Consider the following 16,004-nt stretch of genomic DNA (forward strand, 5'->3'; position numbering starts at 1 on the left):
TTTTAATTCTCTGAGCATTTCCAACTAGATTTGTTCTTGGCCATAAAGCTATTTCCTCTCCATTGCTCTTGTTCTGAATTGCAATCTTGATTTATTTTTGGACATACGTCTCTTCCATTACTGCCTCTAGCATTAATCCTTCTTTATTGTGAATTTTTTTTAAAAAATCATAAGGCCAACAGTAGTAAATTATTGGATGGCAAGTCATGTCATGTAAGCAGAACTGACATTACATTTTCCAAGGGAGGTTTCCTTAAACAATAAAAATTCTGTTAGTGGTCACTTTTCTGGTTTTCATAGAACCACAGAATCACAGAGTTGGAGGAGACCCCAAGGGTCCTCTAGCCCAGCCCCCTGCAGTGCAGGAGTAACAGCTAAAGCACCCCGGCAGGTGGCCCCCCCCAACCACTGTTTAGAAAGAGTCTACCACCTTTTGAGAAAGTTCTTCCTAATGCTTAATGAGAATCTCTTTTTATTTTTTGTAATTTGGATCCATTGGTTTTAGGTTAACTTACATTCCCAAACCTTTCTAAGATTGCGTGTGTTTGGGCAGGGGCTGCAGGATTGCTATTGATGCCATGCTGTCCTTTTTCACTAGTGAAGACATTTGTGGGACCTTCCTGTGAAAGAGGTTGCTGATAGGCAGCTGGTGGGCTCAGCCACACTTCCGCCAGGGAAACTTGCTCTTTACTGCTGAATGGGAGCAAACATTTGTTGGGTTTTCCGCAGGTAGACACTTGCTCCCATTCAACACTAAAGAGCAGGTTTCCCTGGGGGAAGTGCTGGGACAAGTGGACATGTGGGCGAGCCCTGGGTCTGCTGCGTCATATGAAGGCTTGACCAAAAAGACACCCAGGAACCCGAGAATTAATAGCAACTCCTGCTTTTGTTTTATATGATTCTGGAGTTGGTGAGGATTTACATCTGAGTAAAAATATCCATATGCTTGAGTTATCCCAAGCTGAAAAACCAACCCAGTCCAGAACATCACTTCTGCTGCCCTGAAAACAACAGACTCCCCATGCAAAACAGTGTGAGGAACCTCCAGCCCACGGGCGACTGATTCTTCCAAAACTACACCCAGCTTTTCATCAGCTGATGGACAGGGGTAGGGTTCAATTCTTTATTGGCATGTGATTTCAACACAGTAAGACTGAGCAGGGGGTCAAATCCTGCTCTGACTCCTGCAGAGAGGAGGACTGAGCTGTCTGCTCATCAGCTGATGACAAGGGAGTTCAGTTCTGCTCAGGGTTGCTTTGCAGTCACCTGATGTCATTATGAAAATTGACGTGTGTGGTCTCACCTGCCTGTCACAGTTGGCCCCTGGGGGTGGGGGGAGATAAGCATCTGGCCTGCTGAATCAAAAATATTCCCCCCCCCCCCCGCTGTCAACAATAGCAGATTTGCATTACTTCTGGCAAAAGAGAGTTCCAATGGCAGCCCAGCCGTATGATGGGGCTCAACTCTCCTGGCCATCTCTTTCTGCAGGGCTGCTGCTACCTGACACCTGCCTTGATCAACGTTCTCAGACTTGTGGTTGTGTAAACAAGCCCAAGAGAAAGGAACTTTCCCATTCAATATTTCCACAGTCTATAAAGAAGAGCAAATATTTTGTTCCAGATCTGAAAAAGACTTTATAAAAATTCTATCCAACCAGTGTTTAGTAAAACATTATTAAAAATATAAATATTACATCAAGGTTATACTGGCATCAGCAGACTAAACGTTAAATTGGAAGTTTTCAAATTTTAAAACCAGTTTCCAGTTTTTCCTCCTGTTGGTGGACCTATTCATTTATTTACCTTGTGACTAATGCTGCAGCCCTGGAAACACTCACCTGGGAGCAGTACGCCCCACTGAAGGGGGTGGGGTGCACTTCAAAGAAAAGATCCACAGGAATGAATTGCAAAAAAAGAGCCACAGTCCTTTTTCAGCTGTAGAAAAGCCCTATCGGTTAAACATAAAAAACAGTATTGGGTCTGGCACATGTGCCATTTTATCTCTAAGTATCCAAAGTACTTCTTTTAAAGTTCAGGTAAAAAAAGGGAAAGAACCTGACATAAAAGTTTTGCAGTATTTTGCTGTGCTTCTGAATAATTTAAGGTTTGTGTTTTGTTTTCCTGTCACTACAACAACATTTTAAAAAAAATTGATGCTGAATACACAATTCCTTTTTGTTTTCATAAAAATAAATTATAAATAAAATTTACAACAGTAATACTGCCTAGTACAATAATTAGGAAATACTATACACAAGTCTAGAATATAAATCCTAAATTATTTCTCCTTTGTTTTAAAAGCCTAAGTTAATGTTTTATCCAGTATAAAGTTCCTTATTTTGTACAGCCTTTGCCAAGCTGACGCTCCCCAGCTGTTTTGGGCCACGGGTCCCATCCATCCTGGCTCACACAGATGTGCAGGTGGGGCTGAGGCTGGAGGGCACAGATTTTGGTGAGGGCTGAGCTGAGACTTTCTCTACCAGGGAACACGAGCCATCCTCCTCCCCCGAGAGGCAGAGCCTGGCACCTCGGAAGACTCTGCTGCCCATGGCCTGGACTAGACTGAGACCACCTGGCAGCTGCTCAGGGGCTTCCCAGAAGGCATGGCTGAAGACTGGGCAGAGGGAGGATGCTGGAGGGAAGGGAAGGGAGAGCCAAAGGAAGGGTCCAAAGCGAGAAATAGGAGCCTGCAGGGAAGGAGAGTAGCTGGATGGTGTGGCTTGAGATGGACAGAGGGGAGGGGAGATTCACCCCCTTTTGCCTGAAGAGAAGAGAGGCAGGGGGATCACTAATGGAAGTGAAGCCTCTGGGAACTGGGGAAGAAGGTCTGGGGAGGAACCACCAGCAGGCCCCAGAGTGGAGCTGGGGGCACACAGTTGCAACTAGTGATAGAAAGCTCAGCCAGTTGTGGCTTGGACTGTCACAAATGACAGAGCAACCCTAATGGGCTTCAGAACAGCCCAAGCATCAGCGGGTTGGGGTGGGGGGGCTTTGCTGAAATTTTGCAGCTTGCCTTGGAGCACACCAGGATCCCTTCACATCAGTTAGTGTCTTCAAGACTATGCATCTCACCAAAATCTCTTGCTTGGGATGCTTGAAGGAGCAGCAAGGCATGTTCTCCTCCCCAATGTAGATAATTTTTCAGGTTCAAATCACCCCCAGAAGGAACTGGGCTTCTCTGTTTCTCAGTCAGGCTCAAGGGACGGGAATGGCTCTTTCAGAGAAGGGCGATAGGCTTGTTTCCTTGGGCGCTGATGTATTGAGTGGCAGAGATGGGGTCCAGCGTTGTGTATGTTGTGTAGAGGCCTGTCACTTGCAAGTCTGAAAAGGAGGGGTGGTCAGTGTTGTTGCTGGAGGCAGGGGTGAGGCCAGCGGGGGCAAGGTCGCAGTCAGAGAGGGCCAGAGAAGAGTTGCTGAAAGCACCCAGGCTCTCCAAGTTGAAGCTCTCGTCTTTCATCTCTTCCCAGATGTTACCTTTTCATAATAGGGACAACAACAGAGCAGTGAACATTGGTGACAGTTCAGCTTTGAGAAGGTGGAAGGTGCAAGAGAGGAGGATCGCGAAACGCACCAGTTGTCCACAATCACATTGGCTCTAGTGAGAAGAGGCCCATCTCCCTCCATGATGAAACCAGCCAGCTGTCCTAAGGAAGCCCATGAGCGATCCCCATCTCAAACCTCATGAGGACCTACCTAGATCCTCACTTGGACCGGTATCAACCCCTCCACAGCTGAGTTCAAATCCCACATTAAAGAATGATAGAGTTGGAAAGGACCCCAAGGCTCACCTAGTCCAACCCTCTGCAAGGCAGGAATCGCAGCTGGAGAATCCCTGCCATCCAGCAGCCATCTCCACCCCCCAACTCTTCCCCTTACCTTGTAGTGCAAAGTCCATGATGCTGGGATCAAGGGCATCCACCTCTGCGTTCATGTCGGTCATCACGCTGAGGAAATCTGGGGCACGGCTCATCGGATGCTGAGGAAGGGGACTCTGGCTAAGACCGTGCAGCGGATGCAAGGGAGGGGTCTGCGCAGGAGCAGGCGAATCTGGAGTCATGCACGCTTGCGTCTGGATCTGGTGGTGCAGCGGGAGGGACTGCAGGGCGAGTGTCATGACCGGCTGGGGCTGCAACTGTGAGATGCGCCCTGCGGCTGCCGTCATGTGGCTCCGCGTGGAAGCGTCCCCCTCAGACGGCTTGCTCACCCGCCTGCAGCTCTCAGGTCGGTCTGTGATGAGCTTGTCCAGCTCCTCTGCAAGGGGAGATTGCCATTGATGCATGGAGAGTAAAGTCCCTCAGAAGGGGCCCACAGCTCAAGAAAATATAGAAATTATATCCTTTCACAGCACTAAGGCCACATTCACGCAATACACTTAAAGCGCTGAAAGGCGGAATATAAATAAATACCAGCATAGCATAAAATTGGGAGCCCTGTGCATGGCCTCAAGTGCCTGGGAGGAAAAGCAGACATAAGCTTTAAAAAAATTAAGAGACCAGCTAAATGAGCTGCTGTCTGTGTGGAGGGAGCAGCCTCCATGCCCGTGGGCATCACCCTCCACGCATCTCCTCCCCTGCAGGGGTGCGGCAGCCACATCCGGTGATTTTGCCGTTTCTCCCTGCCAGAAAACTATTGGCAGGCAGGGCCCCCAGGAGCCTCCTCGCCAGGTGCCGGCCTGCTGCTCACCTGGGTTGGCCATGCTCCGGAGAATGGCTGCAAGGTCTTTCCTCTTCCACTTCTGCATCTCCTCTTCCATCTTGTCTATCTTGGCGGGGTTGAGGGCCCACAGGCAGCCCTTGCGGGACGTGCCGCTCATCTTATTCTCCACCTTCTCAAAGCATTTGTTGAGGGACAGGTTGTGGCGGACGGAGTTCTTCCACCCATCAGGCGCTGTCTGCAAAAGGGAGCAAGGCCCCTTCCTCAGGTCATTTAAGAAGAAGAAAAAACCCTGTGTCCAGGGGTGGGATTGTGCCCTTCAAAGGCAAAGCACCAGCGAGCACTTCCATGAGGCAACATCATTGCTATGGGACCCAAATGGGTCCTACATGAACAAAGGTTGCAGCAAGGACCTTTTAGTTTAGAGAAAAGGTGAGTAAGAATGATAGAAGTTTATAAAATTATGCGTGGTGTTGAGAAAGCTGACAGAGAAAAAGTTTTCTCCCTCTCTCATAAGATTAGAATTCATGGACACCCTATGAAGTTGGCAGACTGGGAGACTGAAGACAGATCAAATAAAGGACTTTATCATGGAGACAGTTAGACTGTGGAACTCCCTCCCACAGGAGGCAGTGATAGTGACCAACTTGGATGCTTTACAAGAGGATGGGGCAAATTCAATGCCTATCAGCCAGGATGGCTCTGCTCTGCCTCTGCAGTTCTCCATGTCAGCTGCAAAGCAAGCCCTGCCTCCCTCACCTTGAAATAGGGGAAGTGCTCCTTCATGAAGCTGTAGATCTCGCTGACGGGGAGGCTGCCCGTCTTGCTGTTTTTCAGGGCCATGGCAATCAAGCAGCTGCAAGGAAGAGGAGAAGTCAGAGTTTCCTCCCTGCCTTCCTGTTCTTGTTGCTGCTTCCATTTATATTCCACCTTCTAATCCAAGGAGCAAAAAGATTGGAGTACATGGTTCTCTCCTCTTCACTTTAACCTCACAACCACCTAGTGAGGGAGGCTTACACTGAGAGACAGCGAGTGGCCCCAAGGTCACCCAGTGAGCTTCATGGCTGAGGTTGGAAACTTGAACCTTGGCCTCCCAGGCCTTAGCCCAGCACTCTTGTTCTGGTGGTGCAGAACGTGTCCCCCCCCCCTTTTGCAGACCATTCCTCAGAGTAATCTCTCCCCATTTCAGTAACTCCAGGGCACAGTAAGCCCCCTCCCACAAGTCATCCCTTCTGCATTTACAGCACTTAGGTCCAGTTAAGGATTGTTTTGCAATTTTTTCACAGCGTAAAGTTCTTTTCTCATTTATGATGGAGAAGTGAGAATGACAGAGGATGTTTACTGTGGGATGGGTGCTGTTTGCGGATGCTGCAGTTCTGCAACACCCACACAACCCGGCTGGCATCAGCATGTGGGGCTTGTTTGTTGTTTGTTTCTCTTTAGCTGGATTGATCCTTAGTGGGGGAAATCCAATAAGAGAAAGAGGAAAAAGAAACTCTGTCACTAATTACAGTACAGTTGCACCTTACGTTAATTTAACTGGTGCAGTTTCAACCTTGCGCAGTTAAAGGCTGGCCTGTTGGGACTATGCAAATTAAAGACACATGAGGTTTAAGTGTGTTCATTCCCAAATTAAGACCCACACCTGGAAGCCCTTCGGAACAGCAACTCACTTCAGCTGCAGTTGCTGCGTTTGGGGCAGAGACTTCTCTGGGGATAAGATGGGCAGGTGTGCCTGGGCAAAGTGTGGTCCTTCTCACCTGTAGGAGTAGATAGGCTTGGGGTAAGGCTTCGCCTGCTGTTCCTGGGTGCTGTGAGGAGCCAGGCGGGGGGGCTGTGAGTATTGAGGCTGCGTCCCATAAGAGGTGCTGTAGATGGTCGTTGGAGGGCACTGGGATGGGGAAGAGGGGAGGGGGGAGAAAGGGGGGAAAGTTTCAGCAATCTCAGCAGTTAAATAGAGACTTTAAAGACCTTTTCCTTCATCATAAGGGGTGGGGAGAGGAGGATACCAAGACACAGATATAACTTATAACATTACATGTTAGCCTGGACTGAGAGGTGACATGATAGCCAAAATTCTGGATTTATATTTGGATTTAAATCTAGGCCTCCTTCTCCAAAGCCAAATCTTTAGATTAAATCTCTGGATTTAAACCTGGGCCTCCTGCTCCAAAATCAAGGCCTGAACCCCACTTTCGTTCGACCCATATTTTGACCATATTGTGTACAAATTGCTCTCCTGGGTCCGAGGGCTTTTCTCATTGTTCTGCTGCTGTGCCTTGTGAAAATCCAATCTTACCCACTGAATCTGAATTAATCAGATGTGCTGGAAATCCAAAGAGAGATTGAGTTTGACCGAGCTTCATTTCAGTGGGTAAGACTGAATTTTCGCAAGGCACAGCAGCCAAACAACGAGAAATGCCCTCAGACCCAGGGGAAATAATCAGGACACAATATGATCAAAATACGGGTCAAGTGAAAGTGTGGATGAGCCCTACCTCTGCATTAAATTGGGATTAAATCTCTGGATTGCAATCTGAGCCTCTTGCTCTGAATCCAAACACATGCTGCTTCCTTTACCACCCCCCCCCCATGGCCCCCTGCCATGCTTCCAAATAAAGGCAAATAAACCCGCAGCAGCTCAGCTGGGGTCACTTGCCCTTGACTGGGCTGCGCTTCTTTGTTAAAGTTGTTTTACGTCCCCTTAAAGCTCTGTGCCTCAACATACACACAGCCTCGGGAGCAGGAGATGGTACCTGTTGCGCGTGTTGAGCGATGGTGAACACCTGCTGGACATGGCGGGGCAGAGGAGGGAAGAGGGGGGCTGTCTGCGCTTGCAGACTGGGAGACAGCTGCCCCCCAACCACATACTGGCTTATCTGCTGCCAAAGGAAAGAGAAGAGGAACGTCAGTTGAACCAGGTCAGAAACGCCTCCTTGGCCAGGAATGGGGAGGGAAAGGAAGTGCTTACATTGGCACCGTGAGATGAAATGGTGTTCAGTCCTCCCAGAATGCCTTGAGGCAGGCTGGCCTGGATGTGGATCATTGCTCCAGGAGTCCCTGCGGTGGCGTGCAGATTCCCTGGCATAGACCCTGCTGGGCAACGGGAGAGACATGGGGCGTTGTGAGTCTTCCAGTGTGTGTGCAGACAAAACCACGCCACTCACACGCACAAGAGAAGTGCCAGCACATGTTCGTTTAGCACCTGAGGCACGCACAGAGGCCAAAACAAATGAGTAAATCTGCAGGGTGGTAGAAATAAGGAGGGGAAAACACTCCTCACCCCACCCCCTGAAAGGGCTCCCATAGCAGTTGATGGAGCAACTCAACATCCCCGCAAGAGACCTACCTGTCTGCTGCAGCACAGCATTCTGGGAGCTGAGTCCAAAGTCCATCCTTTCGCTGGCCATTTGTTGCAGCCGAGGGACGTCCACAGAAGTCAGCCAGGACAGGGACTGTAAGTCACCGGGGAGGTCGTCTTCACCCAGTTGTGAAGGGTCAGAAGCCAAGAGTCTACAGAGTGTGGAAACAAGACGCGCAGGTGAGAGACTTAGGATAGGCTTCTCCCCAATAGTCTTGAGGTTGGACACAAATCCCTGTTGAGTTTCAGCCACTGCAACCCGGCCCCAATTCACACAGCATGGGCCCAGGCCCACGACTGGGAATCTGAGAAACTGTTGTGGACACCACAAAGCACTCTAATTTTATGAAATAAATAAATAAATAAGTTTAGAAAGCTTTAACCTGTACTTATTCTATTTCTAACTTTCTGAAAGTGTTTAATTATTGTTTCTAATTCTTATTACTGATCAGTTCATTTTTTTATCTTTATTGCAAACCACTTTGAGGTTGTTGTTTTGACAATCAAGTGGTGTGTACTTAAAAAAATAAAATAAAATAATTCTCAGATAAGAGGCTGGCAATGGTCAGAACCCCCCCCCCCACTCCCCCCAGACAACAGGCAAAAGCATTCAGAAGTTATAACCATCTGGGGTGGGGAATCACAATTAAAACACAGGTAACAAAGAAAACAAAAAACAGGCAACCTCTCCCAATACCAAATTTTAAAAAATCCATTTTTTAAAAAGTAAAAAGAAAATATTGGGAGGAGCAAAGGGTCTGGGTGGGTATGAAGGGGGCTCATGGTGCCCACGGGCACCACATTGGGGACCCTGGTCATACAGTGTTCAATATTATTTCACTCCCAAGTACATTAATGAAAGTAAAAATCCCATTTCACCTGGGAGCACAAAAGTACTGAAACCTAGAACCACAGTGTTCTAGCAGAATTTGCCACACTTGGCTTATTGCAGATTGAGCGTCAAAAATTTTCCTGTTATCTAAAATAAGATTATAGATGCTTTTTCTGATAGACATATGCATTATTGGCTGAAGGCACTGAGCTTACGCCCTAAAATAAATCTGGCATTTGCACTTGCTCCCTTTGCAATTTTCAAGAGTTTAATAATGCAACTGTTGCAGCCAAGTTAATTCACAGAGCTTTGTGCTCACATTTCTCAAAAGTGTTTTGCCGTTTTCCTCTGCCAACCTCAAAGCAAAACTTAGCTCGTTTTTCTCTTTTTAAGGCCAAGGGTGATTGCAGGAAGCAAAGGTGACACCCCTGCTAGGACCCTCCTGGCTCCCCCCCCCCCCAGTGCTCTCTTCTTCCTCAGTATTAGTCCTTTCCTGCAGGATGGAATAACCCGCCTTGCCAGGCAGGGCTGGTGGAGTTCTGGGCCTGGGAAAGAGCCTCAGGTGGTCCCCCCTTCCTCCTCCGCCATTGGCCAGGCTGTGAGTAAACAGGAGCATCAAATGATTTAAAAACTGGGGAAGGTTCCTGTCGTTTGCAACAGTTGGCCCTGGGCATTGTAAGGCGAGGAGGCATTGTGCTCCAGCGACTGTTGGCCAGGCGCGGGGGTGGGGGGCACACGTGGCTGCCTTTTGTTTTTGGGATTCTTGCTTAATTGTTTTCTCCCCCTTTTTACAAACTTCCCATTAATCTGGCTGAATGACAGCAGACACTCAACCCCGTGCCATCTGGCACTCCGGGGCCCCTGGCAACCCTCAGCCCCCCCCCAACAAATAAATGGGGTCAGGTGGGCGGGAAGGGTCAAGACCCACTGCACACGCCTCCTGTCAGCGAGTGCATGGCCCGCCCCCTGCAGCACATGGCTGGGTGGGAGCACCATCTCCTTCTCCAGCTGATCTTCCCTGGAGAACAAGCTGCTTTCTATGGCAGATCTAAGGGATCCCTGTTCATTCTTCTCCCTAATAAACACTTCCTCGTAAATCCGCCTTGTGTGGAGGAGAAGGGAAGGCGCCTGCCCCTTTTCTGTACCAAAGGGCACCATCTTTGCACAACTAGCCTACAGGGTAGACCTCCCCCCCCCCTTTCCTGGGTCCCCACTCTGTATGGAGACAGGGGTTGGCACAGAGTTAGAGGGAAATATAGCTTTGAGAACACACACTCAAAACCCTTTTAAACTTCTTGAACTGAATGTTATGAACCACCAACCAAGGCTAGAGGCAGCTACCCCTGGCTAGACAGTCTAGAATCAAAGAACTGTAGAACTGGGAGGGATGCCAAGGGCCATCTAGTCCAACTCCCTGTAGTGCAGGACCTGCAAGATGGTTGTGTAAATGGGGCTGAAGGGAAAACAATGGCACAGGAATAAAGCCTGCATTTCTAGCCATTGGATGTTTTGGATTTAGGTGGCTTTTTCATCTGAAACAGGCTTTGGTTCTGCACACCGTGAAAAACAAGCAGGGTGGCTCCGTCTGCCAACCGCTCTCCCCTCAACTGATTGCCCACAAGAGCGCCGTCGCCAAGCACTCACTCCAGGCACTTGGTCCCCGACTCTGCCTAATACCAGCTCAGGCCAGTGGTCCATTGCCCTTTTTTTTGTCAGCCTGGGCACATGAACTGTCTAGTGTGGTCGTGCACAGCCACAGATGGGCATCCTTCCCTGGAGGGTTTTAAGCAGAGGTTGGGAGGCCTCCTGTCCTGGATGCTGCAGCTGAGGTCCCTGCACTGCAGGGGGTTGGACTAGAGGACCCTCGGAGGTCCCTCCCAGCTCTACCATTCTCTGATTCCATGATGAGCTCTGCAGGCAGGGCTTCAGGTGGGTGTTTTCCCCAGCCCTGGCATAAAAGACCACCAGTTGAACCCAGACTTCCCTCATTGTGTTTGATTTGTTGTCCTTTCAAAAGGCAGAGTAAAAATGCCACATGGAGCAATGCTCAGATAATTTTTCTCCCCCACTGCCACCCCCATAACTCCCATAACTCCCATTCCTGTGGCTGTTTTCATCTTAATCCACCAGTGACTCCAGAAGACAGAGGAAGCAGCTACACGGGCACCCCCTGCCCCCCATGCTGCTGGACTACAGCACCCATCAGCCCCTGCAGTCAGCCCAGCCAAGTTTCCAGGGATGCTGGGAGATGTAGTCTTAACAATGCATGGAGAGCCAAAACAGGTTCCTTCCCCCTGAGGAGGGGACTATAGATGTCTCCTCCAAGGCAAGCACACAAACAGTAAATCTCACTCCATGGGGTGCTAATCACCCTTTGCAATGACATATTTCTTCACGGAGAGCAGGTTCCCTGGCACTCCACAGCTGGAGTAGAAACCAGAAGAAGCAGGCTTTACTCCTTCCTCTCACTTTATTCCTGATGGAGCCACAGAGCAAAACCTTCCTGGATCCCAGCAAAGCCGGCCAGAGGGGGGCGCACTGGGGGGGCTGGGGGTCCTCCACACTTCCCTTTGCTCTGCATTTCTAGGCACAGGTCCAGGATTTCATGTCCAAGCACTTTTTTTCTGGTGCTTTCCCCAAAAAGCCTGCTCTTTACTGCTGAAAACAATTCTGCAGAAAACCAAAACTGAAATTTGATCTGATTCAGTGGTAAAGATCGGGTTTTCCTAGGGACAGCAGTGGGGCAAAAAAAGAAAAAGGGGGCAAGCTTTAGAAGTGCTTGGGCACAGAGCAGAAAAGCCCAGGCAGGACAAAGGGGCCTGTGGAGGAGTCCTCAGGCAGGAGCCCTATTTACTGAGACACACAAGCACACAAGTGCGGCAGCCCTGGGTGCCATCTGGGGGCTGCACATCTAGTGGTTAGAGTGTCAGACTAGCACTTGGGAGGCCAGGGCTAGAGCCCCACTCAGCTATGAAGCCCCCTGGGCTCTGAGCCCAACCTACCTCACAGGGTTGCTGTGGGGATTAAGTGAGGAGGGGGAGAACCATGTGACCATCTTGAGCTCCTGGGGGGGAGGTGGGATATAAACACAATTAATTATAAGATGAGATGAGATGAGATGTCATCGTGGGCCTGGCCATGCTTGTGTCTGTGCAGCACTCTCCCTTGCCGGACCAGGATCAGGTGTGCGCATTGTAGCACTTGGGACAAAGGCTAGTTCTTAACATTTAAGCATCACAGCATTTCTCAAACCAAGCAACAGGGAGCAGTGTCTGCACAAAGGTTTGATGATCAGAGAACTGAAGGCCTCTCAGATCCGTCTTTCAAAACTGCGACTCTCTTCCTTCGTTCCTTTTCATTCCCTTCCTCGCCCCCTCCTTTAAAATACTGTATTGGAAACCGGGTCTCTTCTAAGTTCCACAGCCCAATGGAAACATTTCAAGGGAGAGAGCGGAGTGTTCTCAGCACAATCCCAGCCTCCTGCTCACTAATTGGGGGCCAATTCCCATTTTGTGGAGTCTTCATGCGCCCCCCCATGGAGAACTCGGGGCTGCAGGTTCCAGTCGCGGGCTGCAGTGACAGCAAGCGAGTAAACAGACCTGATAGAATCTGACAGGTCCATTCTCTTCTTAAAATCAGTCAGTCTGAAAGATTTTCTTTTACATAATCCAATGTGCTTTCTCATGAAGTAGAACAAATGCTACCATGCACTTTGGGGTACAATCTAGGGTTTTTTAAATACACTTTTACTGCTTTTAAATGGGGTTGGGCAAATTAGTTTAGAATACATAATAATAAATTACAGCATTATGTTTTACAAACTTTGAGAACTTGGTTTGTATGCCTGCTTTTTTTTAAGGTATTAGGTTCAGCATGATCACTTAGAAATAAGTTCCATTTCAGTTTGTGGAAGGTTTGTATCTACAAATGAAAATGATATTTATTTTCCTTCTGTCTTGAATTCAAAATGATCTCACCCACTCAAAAACAATAACGTTATCTGCATAACGACGGGAGCTCACCCCGCCGCGGGGATTCGATCGGCAAGTCCTAGGCGCTGAGGTTTTACCCACAGCGCCACCCGCGTCTCTTTAAGGAGCTTCATACCACAGTATAAAATGTAACCCAGTTTAACCCAAAGTACAGCAAGGCAACAACTGGGGGGCGTGGCTGTTTTTGTTTTTGTTGGTGGTGGTGGGTGTGAGTGTGTGTGTGTGGGTTTGTGTGTGTGTGTGAGAGAGAGAGAGAGAGAGAGTGTACATATAGCAGTTATTCTGCCTGCTATCACATGGTAGGATGCAATAACATTTTAGAAAGCTGCAGTGCTTTGTTTTCCTGTAAATAACTTCAGAGGGTGGCAGGAAAGCAGGACACAATAAGAAGTTTCTAAAATTCTGAACTATGTGGAGAGAGAGGAAACCTTTTCCGCCTCTTTTGTGATACTAGAACTTTGGGTCACCCATTCAAGCTTTTAAGCTGCAGTTTTACAGCAGACAAAAATTACAAACACCACATGTAATTTAACTTAGGGAATTTGATGTACAGTGGTGGGAAGTTCCACCAGTTACAATGTGGTAATTGGCCACCAACTGATATGGCTGCAAAGGGAAGTCAATAAGTTTCCAGAGAATGAGTCTCTCAATGCCAACTGGGCATGATAGCTAAGTGGAACCTTGATATTCAGAGGAAAGATCCAAGATGGTAGGCACAGATTCCCTGAAGGCGAGAGCCCAAAGGCATCTGCCCAACTGGCCATGCCGGGTGTACTCGTGTGGATGCAAGGCTGATTTCCAGCCTGAGTGCTGTTGGAGCAGGGCCAGATGGAGACCCCGCCTCCCTCCTCAGGGCGCATCTGGACTGAGGGAGACAGGGAGGGAGATTCCTTTCCCCTGGACTATGGCTTGATTCAGCAAGACAATCCTTAGACGCTCAATATTCAAAGCGTACGGATGGCTGGCATTAACTTCCAAACTGCCATAGCTCATGCTGGATAAAGTATGGGGTTTAAACTAAAGAAATACACACACACACACACACACACACACACACACGAAAAAAGAATTTTTTTAAAAATGGGTTTTATAAACAAGAATAATGTTATACCAATAAGTATACCAAGTTTTCTCATGTCATTTGTATGAACACATGAGTCTTCGGTAAAACAGACGGAGGCCAGAATGTGTCTGTGATTTTGCTACATGTCAAAGACACCAAATCTCTTATGCACGCAGAACCCATCATTCATTTCAGTGGAAGGGCTGAACCATGTTTGCACACCAAGGAGTGTACAGATGTTCTACCTGGCATTTACACATCTCCAGAAGCCATTTGAGGGGGACAGAAATCCCCAGTAGCACCTACTAAAATGCTCTGCCAGGTTCCCAAGGGAAGAGATAAATAATTATTAACCCTTAGTTACTGAGCACATCCTAAGATGCAATAAATTGCCAGGCTGGAGAGCTAATTGAAACACAAAGGGCAAATGTGAAATTGATTTGTGTGCATGGGGGCAAATGACACTCAGAGCACCGTTTCACAGGACAGCAGGGAGAAATACAAATTCATTAAGAAAGAAAGAAAATGCTCACCTATATTCTTGTGGAGAAGGGTGGTGGCTTTGCCCTGAATTTCGAATGAGGCCGGACATGACGGAGGTGATATCACTTTCTATCATTTCCTACATGGAAAGAAGGGGAGAGGACCACATAGGTATGACAGAACTACCCAGTATTTCAACAAATAAAGAACTAGCCTCTTGATTGTTTAAAATGCTATATATGATGACACCCAAATCTTACATATTTTGCTTCAGAAGAAGATTTCCTTGGATTATTTTTTTTAAAACCTTTTATTTTTTCCCATGTTGATGCTTAATGAGCAAACACTAGTATATAATGAGGGGGAAATCCACCATTATCAAGTGGATAAATTTGGGATAAACAACATTTTGCAGTCTTATGTGCAAGTCCAAATTCCGTAAGATTTACACAGGACCGACTTTCTAGGCATTTTTCCTGTGAGTGTCCTCATCTAGAGAGAGAGCAGCCTGACTTTACACATTTACTCAGAAATGCAGCCCACTGGACTCAAGGTGGACTTAGCCGTATTTTCAAAAATACAACTCATTGAAGTGAAATAATTGCTCAAAAGAAAACAAATAAAGAAAGAAACCCGCTGATTGCAGAAGTGGGTGAAAATAAACGAAGTCATAGCAACTGACAAGTTTGGGGGGTAATAATCACTCCAGCATCTTTTATCCCAATACCACTTTGTTTTCACGGGGAGGAAGGCGAAGCTGGTCCCAGACCCCCTTATGCCCCCCCCCCGGGTCCCGGGCTCCCCACCTGCAGGAGAGGCGCCCCTGGGCGGGGCGGGGGGCGGCAGGTACCTGCACCACCGAGGGCGGCGGCGGCGGCGGCGGCGGCGGCTGCCCGGGCGCCCGGCTGCTCCCTTCGCGCGGCGGGCTGCGCTCTCCTCGCTTCCTCCTCGCTCGCCAAACCGTTTTTAAATTTCCCTCTCGGGGAGCTGTCCAGCCTGGAGCATGCGCAGAAGGGGCGGGCCGGCCGGCGGGGGGGGGGGGGCAGCGGCGGGGCAGCTCCGGGCAGGCGGCGCAGCGGCGCCCTCCTCTCTCTCTCGGCCGGCGGAGCAGCCTGGGCGCCCGCCCCAAGCTCGCCGCGGGAGCCCGGCGGCAGCGCGCGGAGCCGGGTCTCGGCCGCGAGGAGCTCCCAGTCGCCCCGAGCCGCGGCGCCGCCCTGGGCGCCCGGAGGGCGGGCGGGCGGGCCGGCCTCCCCTTTGGCGCCGCGGCGCCCGCGCCTCCAGCAGCGGGAAAGGGCCCGCGAGCAGGAAGCCGCCAGAGAAGGGGCTGCAGGGAGCCCGGCCGGGAGAGGCCCGTCAGGCTGCCGCAGGGCAGAGCGAAACTGTGGAACTCCCTGCTGCCCGGGAGGCCCGGGAGAGCCAGGATGTCTCTTAGGAGGGGCAGAACCTCAGGGGGGAGCTGCCCCCCCCGCCCCACCAACCTGGATGGTTTTGAAAGAAGATTGGACAAATTCATGGAGGAGGAGAGAGCTCTGGATGGCTCCTAGCCAGAGTGTTGATGGCAGAGGAGCCAACTCGTAGCAGCCAAGGTCCCCAGTAAAATATTTGAGGGGCTGCTCCTTCC

At 49.4% G+C, this 16,004-nt stretch overlaps 2 protein-coding genes across 9 annotated transcripts in view; one reads left to right on the forward strand and one right to left on the reverse strand.

Annotated features, from left to right (window-relative positions):
* Positions 1 to 16,004, reverse strand: part of FOXN4 (forkhead box N4) — a 71,472-nt gene that overhangs the window by 11,467 nt on the left and 44,001 nt on the right. For 3 of the 8 annotated variants that reach the window (XM_079949706.1, XM_079949705.1, XM_079949707.1), the window contains 9 exons: positions 14,434 to 14,522; positions 8,002 to 8,165; positions 7,624 to 7,748; positions 7,409 to 7,534; positions 6,413 to 6,543; positions 5,412 to 5,508; positions 4,683 to 4,890; positions 3,876 to 4,250; positions 53 to 3,473 (listed from right to left, as the gene is read on the reverse strand). In XM_079949706.1, the coding sequence (XP_079805832.1) occupies positions 3,217 to 3,473; positions 3,876 to 4,250; positions 4,683 to 4,890; positions 5,412 to 5,508; positions 6,413 to 6,543; positions 7,409 to 7,534; positions 7,624 to 7,748; positions 8,002 to 8,165; positions 14,434 to 14,519 (1,569 nt within the window). In that variant the 5' untranslated portion in view covers positions 14,520 to 14,522 and the 3' untranslated portion in view covers positions 53 to 3,216. Of the gene's footprint in view, positions 1 to 52; positions 3,474 to 3,875; positions 4,251 to 4,682; positions 4,891 to 5,411; positions 5,509 to 6,412; positions 6,544 to 7,408; positions 7,535 to 7,623; positions 7,749 to 8,001; positions 8,166 to 14,433; positions 14,523 to 16,004 lie in introns of those variants that run through there. The other 5 variants (XM_079949710.1, XM_079949708.1, XM_079949709.1 and 2 more) reach the window with 5 other exon arrangements.
* The window catches only part of MYO1H (myosin IH), a 128,544-nt gene continuing 118,136 nt past the window's right edge, over positions 5,597 to 16,004 (forward strand). Inside the window, exon 1 of the mRNA XM_079949330.1 lies at positions 5,597 to 5,600. The gene's annotated coding sequence lies outside the window, so the exon portion shown is untranslated. The remainder of the gene's footprint in view (positions 5,601 to 16,004) is intronic.

Source organism: Podarcis cretensis (genome assembly GCF_951804945.1).
Source record: "Podarcis cretensis genome assembly, chromosome: 13".
Classification (NCBI taxonomy): domain Eukaryota; kingdom Metazoa; phylum Chordata; class Lepidosauria; order Squamata; family Lacertidae; genus Podarcis; species Podarcis cretensis.